This window comes from Bombina bombina, chromosome 3 (assembly GCF_027579735.1).
Source record: "Bombina bombina isolate aBomBom1 chromosome 3, aBomBom1.pri, whole genome shotgun sequence".
NCBI classification, from domain to species: Eukaryota; Metazoa; Chordata; class Amphibia; order Anura; family Bombinatoridae; genus Bombina; species Bombina bombina.
In genome coordinates, this window is record NC_069501.1 from 47,412,915 (window position 1) to 47,435,119 (window position 22,205).

The 22,205-nt window shown below is 40.1% G+C and overlaps 1 protein-coding gene across 1 annotated transcript in view; it reads right to left on the reverse strand.

The window, feature by feature from the left end:
• Positions 1-22,205, reverse strand: part of SPICE1 (spindle and centriole associated protein 1) — a 110,126-nt gene that overhangs the window by 52,724 nt on the left and 35,197 nt on the right. Inside the window, exons 5-10 of the mRNA XM_053705817.1 lie at positions 21,523-21,625; positions 20,145-20,266; positions 19,452-19,546; positions 18,780-18,883; positions 15,527-15,667; positions 14,670-14,920 (exon numbers count right to left, since the gene is read on the reverse strand). Of these exons, the coding sequence (XP_053561792.1) occupies positions 14,670-14,920; positions 15,527-15,667; positions 18,780-18,883; positions 19,452-19,546; positions 20,145-20,266; positions 21,523-21,625 (816 nt within the window). The remainder of the gene's footprint in view (positions 1-14,669; positions 14,921-15,526; positions 15,668-18,779; positions 18,884-19,451; positions 19,547-20,144; positions 20,267-21,522; positions 21,626-22,205) is intronic.

Consider the following 22,205-nt stretch of genomic DNA (forward strand, 5'->3'; position numbering starts at 1 on the left):
AATGAGAAGGTCCTGCCTCAATGGAAACTTCCACGGCGGCAGAGAGGACATATCCACTAGATCGACATACCAAGTCCAGTAGAACTACTGAAGCCCTCTCCTGTTTGATCCGAGCAATCTACCGGGGAAGGAGAGCAAATGGTGGAAACATAAGCTAGGTTGAACGACCAAGGCACTGCCAAGGTATCTATCAGTTCGGCCTGAGGATCCCTTGACCTGGATCCGTATCTCGGGAGCTTGGCATTTTGACAAGACGCCATCAGATCCAATTCCGGTCTGCCCCATCTGAGAATCAGGGTGGCAAAGACCTCCGGATGGAGTTCCCACTCTCCCGGATGAAACGTCTGTCTGCTTAAAAAACAGAATTTATGCTTACCTGATAAATTACTTTCTCCAACGGTGTGTCCGGTCCACGGCGTCATCCTTACTTGTGGGATATTCTCCTCCCCAACAGGAAATGGCAAAGAGTCCTAGCAAAGCTGGCCACATAGTCCCTCCTAGGCTCCGCCCACCCCAGTCATTCGACCGACGGACAGGAGGAAATATATATAGGAGAAACCATATGGTACCGTGGTGACTGTAGTTAGAGAAAATAATTCATCAGACCTGATTAAAAAAACAGGGCGGGCCGTGGACCGGACACACCGTTGGAGAAAGTAATTTATCAGGTAAGCATAAATTCTGTTTTCTCCAACATTGGTGTGTCCGGTCCACGGCGTCATCCTTACTTGTGGGAACCAATACCAAAGCTTTAGGACACGGATGAAGGGAGGGAGCAAATCAGGTTACCTAAACGGAAGGCACCACAGCTTGCAAAACCTTTCTCCCAAAAATAGCCTCCGAAGAAGCAAAAGTATCAAATTTGTAAAATTTGGCAAAAGTGTGCAGTGAAGACCAAGTCGCTGCCTTACATATCTGGTCAACAGAAGCCTCGTTCTTGAAGGCCCATGTGGAAGCCACAGCCCTAGTGGAGTGAGCTGTGATTCTTTCAGGAGGCTGCCGTCCGGCAGTCTCATAAGCCAATCGGATGATGCTTTTAAGCCAAAAGGAAAGAGAGGTAGAAGTCGCTTTTTGACCTCTCCTTTTACCAGAATAAACAACAAACAAGGAAGATGTTTGTCTGAAATATTTTGTAGCCTCTAAATAGAATTTTAGAGCACGGACTACGTCCAAATTGTGTAACAAATGCTCCTTCTTTGAAACTGGATTCGGACACAAAGAAGGTACAACTATCTCCAGGGTTAATATTTTTGTTAGAAACAACCTTAGGAACAAAACCAGGCTTAGTACGCAAAACCACCTTATCTGCATGGAACACCAGATAGGGCGGAGAACACTGCAGAGCAGATAACTCTGAAACTCTTCTAGCAGAAGAAACCAAAAACAAAACTTTCCAAGATAGGTACTTAATATCTATGGAATGTAAAGGTTTAAACGGAACCCCTTGAAGAACTGAAAGAACTAGATTTAGACTCCAGGGGGGAGTCAAAGGTCTGTAAACAGGCTTGATCCTGACCAGAGCCTGAACAAATGCTTGAACATCTGGCACAGCTGCCAGTCTTTTGTGTAGTAAGACAGATAAAGCAGAGATCTGTCCCTTTAGAGAACTTGCAGATAATCCTTTCTCCAAACCTTCTTGTAGAAAGGAGAGAATCTTAGGAATTTTTATCTTATTCCATGGGAATCCTTTGGATTCACACCAACAGATATATCTTTTCCATATTTTATGGTAAATCTTTCTAGTTACCGGTTTTCTGGCCTGAACCAGAGTATCTATCACAGAATCTGAAAACCCACGCTTCGATAGAATCAAGCGTTCAATCTCCAAGCCGTCAGCTGGAGGGAGACCAGATTTGGATGTTCGAATGGACCCTGAACAAGAAGGTCCTGTCTCAAAGGTAGCTTCCATGGTGGAGCCGATGACATATTCACCAGGTCTGCATACCAAGTCCTGCGTGGCCACGCAGGAGCTATCAAGATCACAGAGGCCCTCTCCTGATTGATCCTGCCTACCAGCCTGGGAATGAGAGGAAACGGTGGAAATACATAAGCTAGGTTGAAGGTCCAAGGTGCTACTAGTGCATCTACTAGAGTCGCCTTGGGATCCCTGGATCTGGACCCGTAGCAAGGAACCTTGAAGTTCTGACGAGACGCCATCAGATCCATGTCTGGAATGCCCCATAATTGAGTTATTTGGGCAAAGATCTCCGGATGGAGTTCCCACTCCCCCGGATGGAATGTCTGACGACTCAGAAAATCCGCCTCCCAGTTTTCCACACCTGGGATGCTTGGGTATAGGAAAAGCGTCGGGGTGCACCGGAACCTCTAGGAACTTGTCCATCTTGCATAATTTCTCTGGAATGACCAAGTTGTCACAATCATCCAGAGTAGATAACACCTCCTTAAGCAGTGCGCGGAGATGTTCTAATTTAAATTTAAATGTCACAACATCAGGTTCAGCTTGTTGAGAAATTTTTCCTGAATCTGAAATTTCTCCATCTGACAAAACCTCCCTCATGGCCCCTTCAGATTGGTGTGAGGGTATGACAGAACAATTATCATCAGCGCCCTCCTGCTCTTCAGTGTTTAAAACAGAGCAATCGCGCTTTCTCTGATAAGTAGGCATTTTGGATAAAATATTTGCTATGGAGTTATCCATTACAGCCGTTAATTGTTGCATGGTAATAAGCATTGGCGCACTAGATGTACTAGGGGCCTCCTGCGTGGGCAAAACTGGTGTAGACACAGTAGGAAATGATGTAGTATCATGTTTACTCCCCTCATCTGAGGAATCATCTTGGGCAATTTCATTATCTGTGGCAGTACTGTCCTTACTTTGTTTGGAAGCTATGGCACAATTATCACATAAATTTAAATGGGGAGACACATTGGCTTTCATACATATAGAACATAGCTTATCTGAAGGTACAGACATGTTAAACAGGCTTAAACTTGTCAACAAAGCACAAAAAACGTTTTAAAACAAAACCGTTACTGTCTCTTTAAATTTTAAACAGAAAACACTTTATTACTGAATATGTGAAAAAGTATGAAGGAATTGTTCAAAAATCACCACAGTGTCTTAAAGCATTAATAGTATTGCACACCAAATTTCAGAGCTTTAACCCTTAAAATAACGGAACCGGAGCCGTTTATAAATTTAACCCCTATACAGTCCCAGCTATAGCCTTTGCTGAGACCCAACCAAGCCCAGAGGGGAATACGATACCAATTGACGCCTTCTAGAAGCTTTTCCAGCAATTTTTCGATCCTCACACATGCATCTGCATGCCCTGCTCTCAAAAAACAACTGCGCAGTAATGGCGCGAAAATGAGGCTCAGTCTACAACTAGGAAGGCCCCCTGACTGGAAAAGGTGTCTAACACAGTGCCTGCCGTTTAATAAACGTTCCCCAAGTTTATAAATGCAAATTGTCAGCATAAATATGAATAAAATGCCCAAATAAAGCAATCGATTTAGCCCATAAAAATGTCTACCAGTTTTTTAGCCCATAATAAGCCCTTTATTCTGTTTGTTTGACTAAGAAAATGGCTTACCGGTCCCCATGAGGGGAAATGACAGCCTTCCAGCATTACATCGTCTTGTTAGAAATATGGCTAGTCATACCTTAAGCAGAAAAGTCTGCTAACTGCTTCCCCCAACTGAAGTTACTTCATCTCAACAGTCCTATGTGGAAACAGCAATCGATTTTAGTTACTGTCTGCTAAAATCATCTTCCTCTCACAAACAGAAATCTTCATCCTTTTCTGTTTCAGAGTAAATAGTACATACCAGCACTATTTTAAAATAACAAACACTTGATAGAAGAATAAAAACTACATTTAAACACCAAAAAACTCTTAACCATCTCCGTGGAGATGTTGCCTGTGCAACGGCAAAGAGAATGACTGGGGTGGGCGGAGCCTAGGAGGGACTATGTGGCCAGCTTTGCTGGGACTCTTTGCCATTTCCTGTTGGGGAGGAGAATATCCCACAAGTAAGGATAACGCCGTGGACCGGACACACCAATGTTGGAGAAATTCCGCTTCCCAGTTGTCCACTCCTGGGATGTAGATTGCTGACAGATAACAAGAGTGAGTCTCCGCCCACCGAATTATCTTGGATACTTCTGTCATCGCTAAGGAACTTCTTGTTCCTCCCTGATAATTGATATAAGCCACAGTCGTGATGTTGTCCGACTGAAAACGGATGAATTTGGCCGAAGCCAACTGAGGTCAAGCCTGAAGCGCATTGAATATTGCTCTCAATTCCAGAATATTGATTGGAAGAAGAGACTCTGACCGAGTCCACACACCCTGAGCCTTCAGGGAATTCCAGACTGCACCCCAACCTAGTAGGCTTGCGTCTGTTGTCACTATATCATAGATAGGTGAAGAAAACGGTCACAAGTCTTTCTGCACCTTCGGGTACAAAAACTGAGCTAGGCCCCACCAGAGCCTCAGAACCTTGCTGCTGTTCGGAAAACACACTGCGCAGTAGAGCGTGCAAAAATAGGCCCCGCCCACCATGGGCGTAACTCAGCCTTTACCGAGACCCGCATGGGTCGAAAAATTAACATGTCTGTTCCAATTTATAATAAAGCCATGTGCCCCTCTTATAAATACAAAAGCGTAACTCAGAGATATTATCTCCTGTCAAGCCAAATATAACCGCATCATAACAGCAGCCAGCAACCGCTCCCAGCGTCAGCCCACACATGAAATTTAAAGTGAAACACCAAGACACTTATAAATGAGTAAAATAAAATAAAAGGGAATTCCAGGTACACCATTTCTTTTTTCTATAGTGCATACTGATTACCCTCCCCAGATAGGGAATAATGTCAGCCTGTTCTGATGTATCAAGTCTCCCCAGAAACAAAAGACTGAACATACCTCAATGCTGCTTGTAGCATGACAGTTCTCCACACTGAAGATATTTCTTTACTCTACCTTCAACTGCTCTGTGGGAACCAGCATGGATCTTAGATAACTTTTGCTAAGATCATCAACATCAGGGCAGAAAAATAAAATGTCTCCACTCTTGGGAAGTTATAGACTGACGATTTCTCCCTGAGAAAAATAGTACTCACTGGCACCATTTTAAAATAAAAAAACTTCTTGATTGAAGAATCTAAACTAACACCTCACTTTACCTCTTCCTATCACTAACACAGGCAAAGAGAATGACTGGAGGGGGAGGGAAGGGAGGATATATATATATATATATATATATATATATATATATATATATATATATATATATATATATATATACACACATATACACACACAGCTCTGCTGTGGTGCTCCTTGCCACTTCCTGCTGAACAGGAGACGTAATCCCATAAGGATGAAATCCGTGGACTCGTCATATCTTGTAAAAGAAAGGTTACACCCAGTAGGAGGTAAAGGCTGGCCGCAAGGGACTGCTTGTGATATGGGATTAAATCTGGATTGAGGGGAGAGGAAAGGCATCCCCTGGAGAACAGACTCCTGAGAGGTAAAAGGCTCAGAGTGGGTTAATTTATCAGAAGAAATAGTATTCTTAGATTCCTTCCTGGCTTTTAAAACAACCCCCAGACAGATGGAATAGAACTGGGCAGGACGACATACTATGGCCTCCTCACAATAAAGGCGGTTTTTAGAGATATTAATTTCAACGTTAGAGTCCTCCATAACCTTTAAGACGGTTCCACAACCGTTATGACTAAACAAAAAAACAAAGGACCATAAATTCTTGAAAGTAAAAAAAAAAAAAAAAACACTTCTACCCTGCCGTAGGCTGGGTAGCTTACCCCCTTCCTAGAGACACAGGTTAGGAATTCTCAGCTGAACTGGACTCTCCCAGATGCGATCACTAATTCAAGATGCGCCACAGCTCCTTGCAAGTACCGGTAAAGAGGAAGAGAAGCCAGAGCCGCCTTCAACCCTCACAAGTACTCCGCAAAGGAGTTAAGTCCCCACATGCATTTCTAAAGCAAGCCAGAATACCGGAGCTTGTCTCCCTCAGATCCCTCAGGCGTAGTAGTTAAAACCCACACTGTGGGCTCTCTTGAGGCATCCCCATGAGAACCTATTCCCATAATAAAATAAAGGGACTTACCCCCAGGAATAACCCTGTGGAGCACGCACACAGCTGCTCAAGGTGTGACAGGCATCCCCTCTGACAGAGACCTTAATGAGAGAAAGGAGAAGCAGTGTAACTCGTCTACACTGATTTCCTAAGGGTAATTAGTTAACTATCCATATGCTAACAGAGAACATTCTCTGATGCATAATGGATCTAACCTTCACTACTACTCTTACAGAGATTTACATGGCTACTCCTAAACCCCAGTCCTCTCTTGCAGGGAACATTCCAATTAAAAGACTATCTTCTGTACACCTTCTATTGCCATCCTTCTCTAGTGATGAAAGGCAAAGAATGACTGGGGGGGATGGGGAAGTGGGAGGGGTTTTTATAGCCTTTAGCTGGGGTGTCTTTGCCTCCTCCTGGTGGTCAGGTGTTGATATTCCCAACAGTTATGAATGAAGTTGTGGTCTCTCCCTGCCTTGGGAAGGAAAATTATGTTTTTGTACTGAGAAACACTATTTGTTTTTATGTATTTCATGTTACTATTGAACAAGACAGCTGTGTGAGTTTTGCTTTACAACCAGTGAGCGTCTATCCACAAGCCAGTACTGTACAAACATGCAAGTTAGTTTCAAAGCCAAAATAAACAATACAATGTTTAGATATGCATAATCAAACTACTTTGCAATATGTTTTCATTATTTATTTGGCCTCAAAAAGTAACATTTCTAATTCTCAGAACTTGAAATGCACCTGCTGACTTCTCAAGGCTAACTCTGCTACATATATGCTCCTAATTGGCTTTATCGGATAACGACTGCAAAACAATTCACTCTATGCTAACTTTGCGACAGTGTTTAGCCTTGTTATCCGAGGAGGAGAATAAGGCAAATGGTTTGGGGAATTTGGCTATTAGAAACAATTGCATAAAAAGGATATTAATTTGTTTAAAAAATGTCAAGACTTGGCTGATATTTATAATAACACAACAACAAATGTCTTGTAAGTACAAGGTGTTTAGTCAAAATGAAACTTTCATGATTCAGATAGGGCATATAATTTTAAACAACTTTCCAATTTACATTTATCAATTTTGCTTTGTTCTCTTGGTATTTTTAGCTGAAAGCTAAACCTAGGAGGCTCATATGCCAACGTCTTAGTCCTTGAAGGCCGCCTCTTATCTGAATGCATTTTGACATTTTTTCACAACTAGAGGGTGTAAGTAATGTGTGCCATATAGATAACTGTGCTCACGCCTGTGGAGATACCTAGGAGTCATTGATTGACTAAAATTTAAGTCTGTCAAAAAATGAGATAAGGGGGCAGTCTGCAGAGGCTTAGATACAAGGTAATCACAGAGGTAAAAAGTACATTAATATAACAGTGTTGATTATGCAAAACTGGGGAATGGGTAATAAAGGGATTATCTATTTTTTTAAACAATAAAAATTCTGGTGTAGACTGTCCCTTTAATATTTTTGTTTGTAAAAATGTTTTAATACTTTTAAGCCGAGCTCTTTCATATGCATGTTTAGATAAGAGCAAATACAGCATGCAATTTTAAGCAATTTACTAATTTAATTTTACTATTGAATTTGCTTCATTCTCTTGGTATCCTTTGCTGAAGAGTAAATCTATTTAGTCTCACAGGAGCGTGCACATTTCCTTTATAATTTAAGGCAGTATTATACAATGTTGCAAACACTACTGCCATATAGTACTAAAGACACTTGCACGCTCCTGAGCTAGTATGAGACTAGGTCAATTTACACTTCAACAAAGGATACCAAGAGAACAAAGCAAATGTCATAATATAAGTAAATTGGAGGTTATTTAAAATTGCATGTTCTATCTAAACCATGAAAGTTTATTTTTACTTTTAGTGTCTCTAACACCATAAACAACCTAGGCCCAAAATCACTCCTATAGTGAGAAATAAAATGTCAGGCATTTCTAAGTGTGACGAATATATATATATATGTGTGTGTATACTGTATATGTATGTAAGTGTATAAATGTGACAAGAATATATATATATATATATATATATATATATATATATATATATATATATATATATATATATATATATATATATAAACGTGTGTGTGCGTGTACTGTATACGTATGTATGTGTATAAATGTGTGTGTAAATAAACATATGTATGTATTGTATGTGTATCTATGTATGGGTGCAATGTTTTTAAATTATATTTCAATACAAAACCATAGAATAGTAAAAAACAGAATTTATGCTTACCTGATAAATTACTTTCTCCAACGGTGTGTCCGGTCCACGGCGTCATCCTTACTTGTGGGATATTCTCTTCCCCAACAGGAAATGGCAAAGAGTCCCAGCAAAGCTGGTCACATGATCCCTCCTAGGCTCCGCCCACCCCAGTCATTCGACCGACGGACAGGAGGAAATATATATATATATATATATATATATATATATAGGAGAAACCATATGATACCGTGGTGACTGTAGTTAGAGAAAATAATTCATCAGACCTGATTAAAAAACCAGGGCGGGCCGTGGACCGGACACACCGTTGGAGAAAGTAATTTATCAGGTAAGCATAAATTCTGTTTTCTCCAACATTGGTGTGTCCGGTCCACGGCGTCATCCTTACTTGTGGGAACCAATACCAAAGCTTTAGGACACGGATGAAGGGAGGGAGCAAATCAGGTTACCTAAACGGAAGGCACCACAGCTTGCAAAACCTTTCTCCCAAAAATAGCCTCCGAAGAATGAAAAGTATCAAATTTGTAAAAATTGGCAAAAGTGTGCAGTGAAGACCAAGTCGCTGCCTTACATATCTGGTCAACAGAAGCCTCGTTCTTGAAGGCCCATGTGGAAGCCACAGCCCTAGTGGAGTGAGCTGTGATTCTTTCAGGAGGCTGCCATCCGGCAGTCTCATAAGCCAAACGGATAATGCTTTTAAGCCAAAAGGAAAGAGAGGTAGAAGTCGCTTTTTGACCTCTCCTTTTACCAGAATAAATAACAAACAAGGAAGATGTTTGTCTGAAATCTTTAGTAGCCTCTAAATAGAACTTTAGAGCACGGACAACGTCCAAATTGTGTAAAAAACGTTCCTTCTTTGAAACTGGATTCGGACACAAAGAAAGTACAACTATCTCCAGGTTAATATTTTTGTTAGAAACAACTTTAGGAAGAAAACCAGGCTTAGTACGCAAAACCACCTTATCTGCATGGAACACCAGATAAGGAGGAGAACACTGCAGAGCAGATAACTCTGAAACTCTTCTAGCAGAAGAAATTGCAACCAAAAACAAAACTTTCCAAGATAGTAACTTAATATCTACGGAATGTAAGGGTTCAAACGGAACCCCTTGAAGAACTGAAAGAACTAGATTTAGACTCCAGGGAGGAGTCAAAGGTCTGTAAACAGGCTTGATCCTAACCAGAGCCTGAACAAATGCTTGAACATCTGGCACAGCTGCCAGTCTTTTGTGTAGTAAGACAGATAAAGCAGAGATCTGTCCCTTTAGAGAACTTGCAGATAAACCTTTCTCCAAACCTTCTTGAAGAAAGGAGAGAATCTTAGGAATTTTTATCTTATTCCATGGGAATCCTTTGGATTCACACCAACAGATATATTTTTTCCATATTTTATGGTAAATTTTTCTAGTTACAGGTTTTCTGGCCTGAACCAGAGTATCTATCACCGAATCTGAAAATCCACGCTTTGATAGAATCAAGCGTTCAATCTCCAAGCCGTCAGTTGGAGGGAGACCAGATTTGGGTGTTCGAATGGACCTTGAACAAGAAGGTCCTGTCTCAAAAGGTAGCTTCCATGGTGGAGCCGATGACATATTCACCAGGTCTTCATACCAAGTCCTGCGTGGCCACGCAGGAGCTATCAAGATCACCGAGGCCCTCTCCTGATTGATCCTGGCTACCAGCCTGGGAATGAGAGGAAACGGTGGGAATACGTAAGTAGTCCAAGGTGCTACTAGTGCATCTACTAGAGTCGCCTTGGGATCCCTGGATCTGGACCCGTAGCAAAGAACCTTGAAGTTCTGACGAGACGCCATCAGATCCATGTCTGGAATGTCCCATAATTGAGTTATTTGGGCAAAGATTTCCGGATGGAGTTCCCACTCCCCCGGATGAAATGTCTGACGACTCAGAAAATCCGCTTCCCAATTTTCCACTCCTGGGATGTGGATCGCAGACAAGTGGCAGGAGTGATCCTCCGCCCATTGAATTATTTTGGTCACTTCTTTCATCGCCAGGGAACTCTTTGTTCCCCCTTGATGATTGATATAAGCAGCAGTCGTCATGTTGTCTGATTGGAACCTTATGAATTTGGCCTTTGCTAGTTGAGGCCAAGCTCTGAGAGCATTGAATATCGCTCTCAGTTCCAGAATGTTTATCGGGAGAAGAGACTCTTCCCGAGACCATAGACCCTGAGCTTTCAGGGATTCCCAGACCGCACCCCAGCCCACTAGACTGGCGTCGGTCGTGACAATGACCCACTCTGGCCTGCGGAAGCTCATTCCCTGGGACAGATGGTCCAGGGTCAGCCACCAACGGAGTGAATCTCTGGTCTTTTGATCTACTTGAATCATTGGAGACAAGTCTGTATAATCCCCATTCCACTGTTTGAGCATGCACAGTTGTAATGGTCTTAGATGAATTCGTGCAAAAGGAACTATGTCCATTGTTGCAACCATCAATCCTATTACTTCCATGCAATGCGCTATGGAAGGACGAGGAACAGAATGAAGTACTTGACAAGAGCTTAGAAGTTTTGATTTTCTGACCTCTGTCAGAAAAATCCTCATTTCTAAGGAATCTATTATTGTTCCCAAGAAGGGAACTCTTGTTGACGGGGACAGAGAACTCTTTTCTTTGTTCACCTTCCATCCGTGAGAAAGGCTAGAACTATGTCCGTATGAGCCTTTGCCTTTGACAGGGACGACGCTTGTATTAGAATGTCGTCCAAGTAAGGTACTACTGCAATGCCCCTTGGTCTTAGAACCGCTAGAAGGGACCCTAGCACCTTTGTGAAAATCCTTGGAGCAGTGGCTAATCCGAATGGAAGAGCCACAAACTGGTAATGTTTGTCCAGAAAAGCGAACCTTAGGAACTGATGATGTTCCTTGTGGATAGGGATATGTAGGTACGCATCCTTTAGATCCACAGTAGTCATAAATTGACCTTCCTGGATGGTGGGTAGAATCGTTCGAATAGTTTCCATTTTGAACGATGGTACCCTGAGAAATTTGTTTAGGATCTTCAAATCCAGAATTGGTCTGAACGTTCCCTCTTTTTTGGGAATTACGAACAGATTGGAATAAAATCCCATTCCTTGTTCCTTTATTGGAACTGGGTGTATCACTCCCATCTTTAACAGGTCTTCTACACAATGTAAGAATGCCTGTCTCTTTATTTGGTTTGAGGATAAGTTAGACTTGTGGAACTTTCCCCTTGGGGGTAGTTCCTTGAATTCCAGGAGATAACCTTGAGAAACTATTTCTAGCGCCCAAGGATCCTGAACATCTCTTGCCCAAGCCTGAGCAAAGAGAGAGAGTCTGCCCCCCACCAGATCCGGTCCCGGATCGGGGGCTACTCCTTCATGCTGTTTTGTTAGCAGTGGTAGGCTTCTTGGCCTGCTTACCCTTGTTCCAGCCTTGCATTGGTTTCCAGGCTGGTTTGGGTTGTGAGGCATTACCCTCTTGCTTAGAGGATGCAGAATTAGAGGCTGGTCCAATTCTGCGAAAGGGACGAAAATTAGGCTTATTTTTAGCCTTAAAAGACCTATCCTGTGGAAGGGCGTGGCCCTTTCCCCCAGTGATGTCTGAAATAATCTCTTTCAAATCAGGTCCAAATAAAGTTTTACCTTTGAAAGGAATGTTAAGCAATTTTGTCTTGGATGACACATCCGCTGACCAAGACTTTAGCCAAAGCGCTCTGCGCGCCACGATAGCAAACCCTGAATTTTTCGCCGCTAATTTTGCTAATTGCAAAGCGGCATCTAAAATAAAAGCGTTAGCCAATTTAAGTGCGTGAACTCTGTCCATAACCTCCTCATATGGAGTTTCTCTACTGAGCGACTTTCCTAGTTCCTCGAACCAGAACCACGCTGCCGTAGTGACAGGAACAATGCATGAAATTGGTTGTAGAAGGTAGCCTTGCTGTACAAAAATCTTTTTAAGCAAACCCTCCAATTTTTTATCCATAGGATCTTTGAAAGCACAACTATCTTCGATAGGAATAGTAGTGCGTTTGTTTAGAGTAGAAACTGCCCCCTCGACCTTGGGGACTGTCTGCCATAAGTCCTTTCTGGGGTCGACCATAGGAAATAATTTCTTAAATATAGGGGGAGGAACAAAAGGTATGCCGGGCTTTTCCCACTCTTTATTTACTATGTCCGCCACCCGCTTGGGTATAGGAAAAGCGTCGGGGGCACCGGAACCTCTAGGAACCTGTCCATCTTGCATAATTTCTCTGGAATGACCAAATTGTCACAATCATCCAGAGTAGATAATACCTCCTTAAGCAGTGCGCGGAGATGTTCTAATTTATATTTAAATGTCACAACATCAGGTTCAGCTTGATGAGAAATTTTTCCTGAATCTGAAATTTCTCCCTCAGACAAAACCTCCCTCATGGCCCCTTCAGATTGGTGTGAGGGTATGACAGAACAATTATCATCAGCGTCCTCTTGCTCTTCAGTGTTTAAAACAGAGCAATCGCGCTCTCTCTGATAAGTAGGCATTTTGGATAAAAGATTTGCTATGGAGTTATCCATTACAGCCGTTAATTGTTGCATGGTAATAAGTATTGGCGCACTAGATGTACTAGGGGCCTCCTGCATGGGCAAAACTGGTGTAGACACAGTAGGAGATGATGTAGTATCATGTTTACTCCCCTCATTTGAGGAATCATCTTGGGCAATATCATTATTTGTGGCAGTACTGTCCTTACTTTGTTTGGACGCTATGGCACAATTATCACATAAATTTAAAAGGGGAGACACATTGGCTTTCATACATATAGAACATAGCTTATCTGAAGGTACAGACATGTTAACCAGGCTTAAACTTGTCAACAAAGCACAAAAAACGTTTTAAAATAAAACCGTTACTGTCACTTTAAATTTCAAACAGAAAAAACTTTATTACTGAATATGTGAAAAAGTATGAAGGAATTGTTCAAAAATTACCAAATTTTCACCACAGTGTCTTAAGGCCTTAAAAGTATTGCACACCAAATTTCAGAGCTTTAACCCTTAAAATAATATATTATTATAATAATTTAACCCCTATACAGTCCCAGATACAGTCTTTGCTAAGACCCAACCAAGCCCTGAGGGGAATACGATACCAAATGACGCCTTCTAAAAGCTTTTTCAGAGATTCTTAGATCCTCACACATGCATCTGCATGCCCTGCTCTCAAAAAACAACTGCGCATTAATGGCGCGAAAATGAGGCTCAGTCTATGACTAGAAAGGCCCCCTGACTGAAAAAGGTGTCCAATACAGTGCCTGCCGTTTTATAAACGTTCCCCAAGATTATAAATGTCAATTGTTAGCCTAAATTTGAATAATATGCACAAATAAAGCAATCGATTTAGCCCATAAAAATGTCTAACAGTTTTTTAGCCCATAATAAGCCCTTTATTCTGTTTGTTTTTGACTAAGAAAATGGCTTACCGGTCCCCATGAGGGGAAATGACAGCCTTCCAGCATTACACAGTCTTGTTAGAAATATGGCTAGTCATACCTTAAGCAGAAAAGTCTGCTGTTTCCCCCAACTGAAGTTACTTCATCTCAACAGTCCTATGTGGAAACAGCAATCGATTTTAGTTACTGTCTGCTAAAATCATCTTCCTCTTACAAACAGAAATCTTCATCCTTTTCTGTTTCAGAGTAAATAGTACATACCAGCACTATTTTAAAATAACAAACACTTGATAGAAGAATAAAAACTACATTTAAACACCAAAAAACACTTAACCATCTCCGTGGAGATGTTGCCTGTGCAACGGCAAAGAGAATGACTGGGGTGGGCGGAGCCTAGGAGGGATCATGTGACCAGCTTTGCTGGGACTCTTTGCCATTTCCTGTTGGGGAAGAGAATATCCCACAAGTAAGGATGACGCCGTGGACCGGACACACCAATGTTGGAGAAAACTCCACTAACTGAGCAGAGGTTTAGTGCACCTTCGGCTTAGAAATCGAGCAATAGCCGTTTTTGTCAGTGCGCCCCCCATAGACTTCCATAATGTGAGGAAAATTCAGTTGTCCAAGTTATAAAATATTACTTTCAACTTGTAATATTGATTTAACTCAAGTCACATTTGTGCACAATAGTGTTAATATTTTTAGCATTCCACTTCTAATTGAGACCTTAGTGTTTAATTTAATGTCCCTTTAACAGCACATTGTACTCACAAATAAGCTATCAAAACCATCGAGTCCAATAGGAAGGATGGATATATATATATATATATATAAATAAAAAACAAAATAAGCATACAATAGCCGTCAGAGATCGGCTTTACCAGTGGAATCCATCTATTTTGTACCTCACTAGCACATGGACAAGGGAACTCACCTCCTTTAGGTAAGATACCAGTCGTCTTAAAGAGCTGACTAGAGAGAGAGTGAATCCGGTTAACCCGTGAGTTTTGGGAAGAATCATCACTTCCCTTCCTCTCTGTCTTTCATATTCATCCAGCTCATTCTGCACATCCTGAATCATCTGGTTAAGGCTGGAGGAGTTGCACGGGAGCTCACCGGTAAACGTATTAGAAAGGGAATGGTCCTTACTATGAACTGATGAAGGCTTAACGCGAGCTTTCTTTGCTATATAGGAGAATGAGAGAGCTCAGGTGAGCAAATAACCCTTGTTAATAATTAGTGCAGTGCCCTCAGATCTAATTAATGAAGTCTAGAAAACTTTTAATTGCAATGTTTTTAAATTCCACAACGTAAAAAGGTAAAAATACTGTGTTCCTCAGCACTGTCAGAAATACTCAAATCTTTATGTTTTCTGACTTCACAAATCCCAGAAGCCAAGGAACCATGGTTTATAAAACTTTGCTCTAAGTTTCAAACTTTTTTTTATTCTTTGTATTCAAAATCTATATAAAATGTTCCGTTCTCTCAATCATTACAGTTGCATTTACCAACCCTGTCTTAGCATACAGAAATGGAATATGTCAGCGTATTACAAATAAAACACCAAATACTGAAGTTATTCAGTCATGCACACATTTTCATATGATTGTAAATTCCCACATACAACTGACAGAACCATTGGTTGCCCTAATAAAACATAATAATAATAATATATAATATTTTATGTGTGCGCTATCTGCATGAGCACTGACTAATGAGGAGTTAATTGCTTAATATTTCTGCATCCCTGACATGGTCATTTATGATTTTGAAAATGTTTGATGATCAAACCTTTTGACTGGGGTCTGTGGTTTCTCTGCGGTGGGTTTGGGTTGATCACTTGTCCAATTTCCCCTGATACCACCACCTCTTCTTGTTCCTCTATTGGCAAACGGGATCTCACCCGTTTGACTGCTTCTGTAGCATTTAATGCTGACATAAAATAGAACATAAAGATCCAGCTGTTATAAAGGTTATAATGCTGTGGTACAACAGTATATTTCAAAAAGGTAATTTTCCAGCCTCCAGTAAATTTTTAAAAGACCTTTATTAGTTTTTTGCAGGGTCCATTGTAACAACGACGTTTCGAACCTATACCAGGTTCTTAATCATGTTTAAGAACCTGGTATAGGTTCGAAACGTCGTTGTTACAATGGACCCTGCAAAAAACTAATAAAGGTCTTTTAAAAAATTTACTGGAGGCTGGAAAATTACCTTTTTGAAATTGACATTGGGGTTTGGCTAACCCTTTCCTGTGCCCCTATTTGAAAAGGAGCTGTCTCTCATCACTTATTTACAACAGTATATTAACATTAGCAAATAAATAGTATTTGCAACTAAAGCATATTTGTATTTGCACTAATCATAAAAATTCAAGTTGTAACTATGAATAGCTTGTAGAGAGAAAAAAAAAGGTTGAAAACAGATTGAAGGGACAGTAAAGTCAAAATTAAACTTGCATGAATCAGATAGGGCATGCAATCTTAAACAACTTTCCAATTTACTTTTATCATCAAATTTGCTTTGATATTCTTTGTAGAAAGCTAAACCCAGGTAGGTTCATAAACTGATTTCTAACTTGTTGAACTGCCTCTTATCTCAGTGCATTATGTCAGTTAAAACACTACAAGTTCATGTGTATCATATAGAAAAAAACACAGATCCATGATACATTATCATTATAATACATACAGGTATTCTCCTTAAAGGGCCAGTCTAGTCAAAATTAAACTTTCATTAATCAGATATGGCATGCAATCTTAAACAACTTTCCATTTCACTTTTATCATCAAATTTGCTTTGCTCTCTTGGTATTCTTAGTTGAAAGCTAAACCTAGGTAGGCTCATATAACTTTTTTTTAAAATATATTTTTATTGAGGATTTACAGTACAAACATCTCAAAATATAGCGCCAATACAAAGAAGTTACATATAGAACAACTCAGGATATTTGCTAAACCAGAATTATTCCCCTAAATAAAAATCAGTGACCACTTTTGGGCCCATTAATATCTATGTTGGTATAGTAGGGGTAATAAGAGGTATATAATAGGAGTATCTTCTCCCCAGAATATATCAAAACAAAATGTTCAGAGAGTTCCCTCAAGGTAGAAAAAATTGGCTTCTCGAGCCTAAGTACTTCTGCTTTTTGCAGAGCAAAATATTAAGGGGAGACTAGAAAGATGGAAAAGTAAATGTATGGTTCCATGGGGTCTAAAATATATATAAGTATGGAAAAGTGTGCATATTGCAGGTAGATCTGAACTATTGGGCACAATATAAATGTAGTCAAGACTCAGACATATTTCGGTTTCAAGTAGCTTAAGAACTAATGATACTATTCGTACCAAAAAAAAACACAAAAAAACAGGGGACTACATTTCTTACAATAATAGTTAGACATAAATGCTTGTTATATCCAATCAGCATCTGGAATACATTGTACTATATTGTAGCAGGGTAATTTCAGACTATAAACAGATATATAATGTGTTAACTAGACTAGGTATAGCATCAGAAGCAAAATAACTCGCCAGAATATATTGTTAAACAGTTGCATGCTGAGAAGTTCTATTGAAACTATCTAGACCGAAGGCTCCGCCGACTCGGCCACTGATGACAGAACCAACAGTCCAGAAAGTTATAGGACAAATCTCATCCCAATCAGTTAGGATATTAGATCTTACCCCTTTAAACTTTATTACATTAAGATAAGAAGAATGAGGAGCATATATTACCCAGCAAGCATATATCAAGAGCTAATAGTATTATGCATCTGGGGAGGTTGTTGGTTTGGGTGGAAATTTTAAGAGCAGTATGGGTATTGCATAATTTATCTATGTACATTTGTTTTCTAGCATAAAAAAAAAACAGGTATCTTACGGACCTAAGAAAATAGATAAAATATAGACTAGAGTAGTGGTATTGTTTAGGTCACTAGATCATAAGTGCAAGATACTGTCATATCACTAATTACCCGGGAGTGGATTATGTACTAGAGTACTAGACTATAGAACAGATAAGCACAAAAAATGAGCATATACTTATTTTTAAGCCCTTGAAGGCCACCTCTTATCTCAATGCATTTGACAGTTTTTCACAGCTAGAGGGTGTTAAATCATGTGTACCATATAGACAACATTGTGCTCACACCCATGGAGTTACTTATGAGAGGGCACTGAAATTTTTGGCTAAAATTCAAGTAAAAAGAACTGAAATAAGGGGGCAGTCTGCAGAGGCTTAGAAACAAGGTAATCACAGAGGTAAAAAAAGTGTATTAATATAACAGTGTTGGTTGTGCAAAACTGGGGAAAGGGTAATAAAGGGATTATCTATCTTTTTAAACAATAACAATTTTGGAGTAGACCTAACGCAAAAATATAAATACCTCCACAAAAGGTATTTACACAAGGGGGCGCTATATACACACACAAATAGAGTCCTTAAACACGTGAGACTTCCAGGCAACATCAAATGAAGGCAGCTCTTGCCCAAACTGACTGGTTTCACCACAGGAATAAATTAATAAAATAAATTGGCTGACACAAAGAAGAAAGAGGGTGTTCTTAAAAGATTATTGAACGAGCAACAACGATGTGAAAGAATTACTAGAACAAAGAAAGAAAAAAAAAGAAGGATAACCGCCTAACCATGTTCCTATATATAAAATGGTAATTTATATAAAATCTAGTAATGGCATTTTGTACCACGCATAAAGGAATAGATGTCTAGCATTAGAGCATGAACTATTCGTCTCCTGTATTCAATATAAGCATAGTTTCTTTACCAGTGTTCCCTCTAAGGCCAGTTTTGTGTGCAGCCCAGCAGAGAAACAGTTAATAAGGGAACCACACCTTGCAGTCTGCATTGTGTAGTGTTTTCCAATTGCTCCAATTAACTGCTGGGCCACTCACAAAACTGGCCTTAGAGGGAACACTGTTCTTTACCCTGTGATGTACAAGCCTAGAAAGAGGAAGCTATAGATGTTCTGTGCTGCAGGATATTTCAGACTTGTTTTACTTTACCTAATGTCAATAGGACATACCTGTCTGGCTGTGTGATAAAGCACCCGATTGTTTACATGGGGTTTTATCAGCCCAAGACTGAGAGATAAGCTGTGAAGTCTTCTTCATCCTAGCCTGTGGAATCCTAAGAGGAGTTCAAGAAAAAAGGAGACTGTGGATCAAGAAAGAAATAACTATGTTGTCAGCACAATTCTAATAACAAAACCCAACACATAAAACAATCACAGTGAGAATGTGTCATGATGCATTTGAATGCTAAGGTACAGTGTAGTAACATCATATTCAATATGCGAATCAAGTAGGTTTAAGTTCTTTGGAGCAGGGTCCTTCTCTTGCTCTCGGAGCAACTTGAAAGCAATCAAAGCTACTGTTCTGCAAGTTTTCCCCTTGTATTGTCAGCAAACACAAAATCCATGTGGTTACCCAGACTGCACCTCTATATGTGCTAGTATGACAAGCTTACAATTTACAGAGCTGCATGCAAGGTTGACTTGATTAGCTAAATACTTATTCCACACGACTTGCGGTTCTTGCAGAAGCATTTCCATATGTGCTAGCACAACAAGCTTACAACTTACAGAGCTGCATGCAAGGTGGACTAAGTCGCTAATTAGACCACTGCAAGTAAGGTGGATTCGCTTGATTAGCTAAATACTTATTCTGCACGGAAGACTGACTTGCACACTACTTACGGTTCTGTGTGAAGCTTTGATTGAAAGGTGAGAGATTCTTCAAGTTCCTCTTCACTGTGTTCTGACAAAACTGACTGTTCTACTTCATTAAGTGCCTAAATTAAAACAAAATGTTTTACTGTGAAAACATAAAAACACGTTAAATCCTAACATGTTTGAGCAGGTCCTTCATCAGTAGATCACAATTCTTGATCTCAGTTAAAGGAACACTAGTATTTTTTTTTCTTTGTTGCATCAAAGGCAGACAATGTTATTTTTAATCTTAATGCCTTTTCTTGCCAGGCATGATCCACTCCACCAGTAGAGCAGGTTCCTACTCAGCCAATGAGCTTTGAATTTATGATATCCACATTTGCCTTATAGGTACAATCTCTCTATATGCGTGGATAGTAATCTTATACTGAAATATAACACTGTTATTTGTAGCCTGTGTATGGGTGAGGAGCTAAGGAGCACACTAATGGCAACAGTGAATGCCACTGGATGACACCACAGTGACAAAACAGAGCAGTTTTTGGAAGGTTCAGAGATTATTGTACAAACATTTAAACAGTTTAAGTATCAAATTATTACTTAATAGCATCAAGCTCATTCATAACTAGCAGTGCCTGTAGGATACAGAACCCTGTGCAAGCACCTATTGCTATACACATCTAATATCCCAGTGCTTTATTCCTGGTGCCCCAGACATACCTGTGGGTCCATGACAGACTCACTAAGAATTGAGAGCTGTGTAGGGGGATCCTTTCTCTGAATTATTGGGGCCCGAAGTACTTCAGGATCATTGGTAGGTGCCATTGTAACATTAGGAAATCCTACAGAGAGCAAAGGTATTACTGCAGAATAATGACTCTTTACTTAAATATACAAACAACAAAATTTCATTACCAGGAAATTACGAGCTTTATGGTATTATTTAATGGAAATGTTGGGACCAAAGCACCACACAATCTCCTTAGCTCTCAGTTTGATGGCATGTGAAAAGTATGCTCCTCACCCAGGATATCTTCATTTAAAGGGACAGTGAAGTCAAAATTAAACTTTCATAATTCAGATAGGGCATGCAATTTTAAACAACTTTCTAATTTACTTTTATAATCAAATTTGCTTAATTCTCTTTGTATTCTTAGTTGAAAGCTAAACCTAGGTAGGCTCATATGCTAATTTGTAAGCCCTTGAAGGCCACTGTTCTGTCGAGAACTCCAATTCCTCTAAAACTCCAATCTGACGGTGACTTCTATTTTCACTATCTGTTTTAGCCTCTGTCTGGAGGGGCGCATCGCTGATCCTCTGGTATACACCCCAAGTAAACCTTGGGGAATGAGGTTTACAAGGGGGGCTTGAACCCCCCCCCCAATGCGGAGGCAAAATAGATAGTGAAGATAGGCAATTACAGTGCCCATCTGATTAGTTGTGAATCCTGTCACTCACGGAGACACGGACCAATCAGATGTAGGGAATCACAGAAAGTGATGTCAGATTGGAGTTTTGATGTATTGGAGTTCTCTATAGAATACCACCTCTTATCTTATGCATTTTGACCGTTTTTCACAGCTAGAGGGTGTTAGTTCATGTTCGCCATATAGATAACAGTGTGCTGACGTCCGTGGAGTTACTTATGAGTCAGCACTGATTGGCTAAAATGCATGTCTATCAAAAGAACTGAAATAAGGGGGCAGTCTACAGAGGCTATGATACAAGGTAATCACAGAGGTAAAAGGTGTATTAATAGAACAGTGTTGGTTATGCAAAACTGGGGAATGGGTAATAAAGAAATCATCTGTCTTTTTAAATAGGTTAAAAATCTGGATTGAAATGGTTATTGTGTGCAGTGGGAGATATGTCAAGAGCGCTAATGCAGCAATAATGGAGAAATAATTTTTTTTTAAAAAAAAAGGACTAATGTTTCAGTGTGTTCAAGTGTAATGTTATATTCCATTTATATGTGATACACTAAATGCTTAAGGTAATTTTTCTGTTTTGAGCAATTAAAATGTAGACAGGCACTTGACAGTCACTCAGGACAGTAAACTAGAACAACAATCGCCATAGGAGAATGTGGCTGTCTCACCTGTGTGCCGACGAGGAGCATCTCCGAAGAGATCCTTTACCACAGCCAAGGCTCTATCAGACCTCTCGAGGACTTCATTCATCTCATATTGGTCAGACAGGATCTGATGGATGGGGTAAACATGAAATACATCACATGTGGGGCTAAAATATAATATGTCTTCTAGAATACACCAATATGAGCAAGACAAACATGTTCTGACTACACAAGCCGTTCTGCCCCAAATAAACACACACAGGTGTTACTGTACAGTAACCAATAGCTGACGGGGTCTGCGATCTGTAGCTTTACCGACAGATAACGTACATCCCCATGGTACCCCAATGTGAGAACAAACACCAACCATTATCTTGCGGTTTAGATTTAAATTACATTTTACGTACAATGTTCCAAAAGAGCTATTTCGTAAGGGACACAAATATCAAAATAACATTGTCGTGATTCAGGTAGAACATGCAATGTAAAGAAACGGTTTACATTTACATTTATTTCCAAATTTACTTTGTTGCTGAAAAGCATACCTAGGTTCAGGAGCAGCAATGCACTACTGGGCGCTAGCTGCTACACACATATGCCTCTTGTCATTGCCTCAGCACATAAATTCAGCTAGCTCCCAGTAGTGCACTGCTGCTCTAGAGGGCTTAAAGTGATAGTAAACTCTCCCCTTTTTAAAATCAGATCAG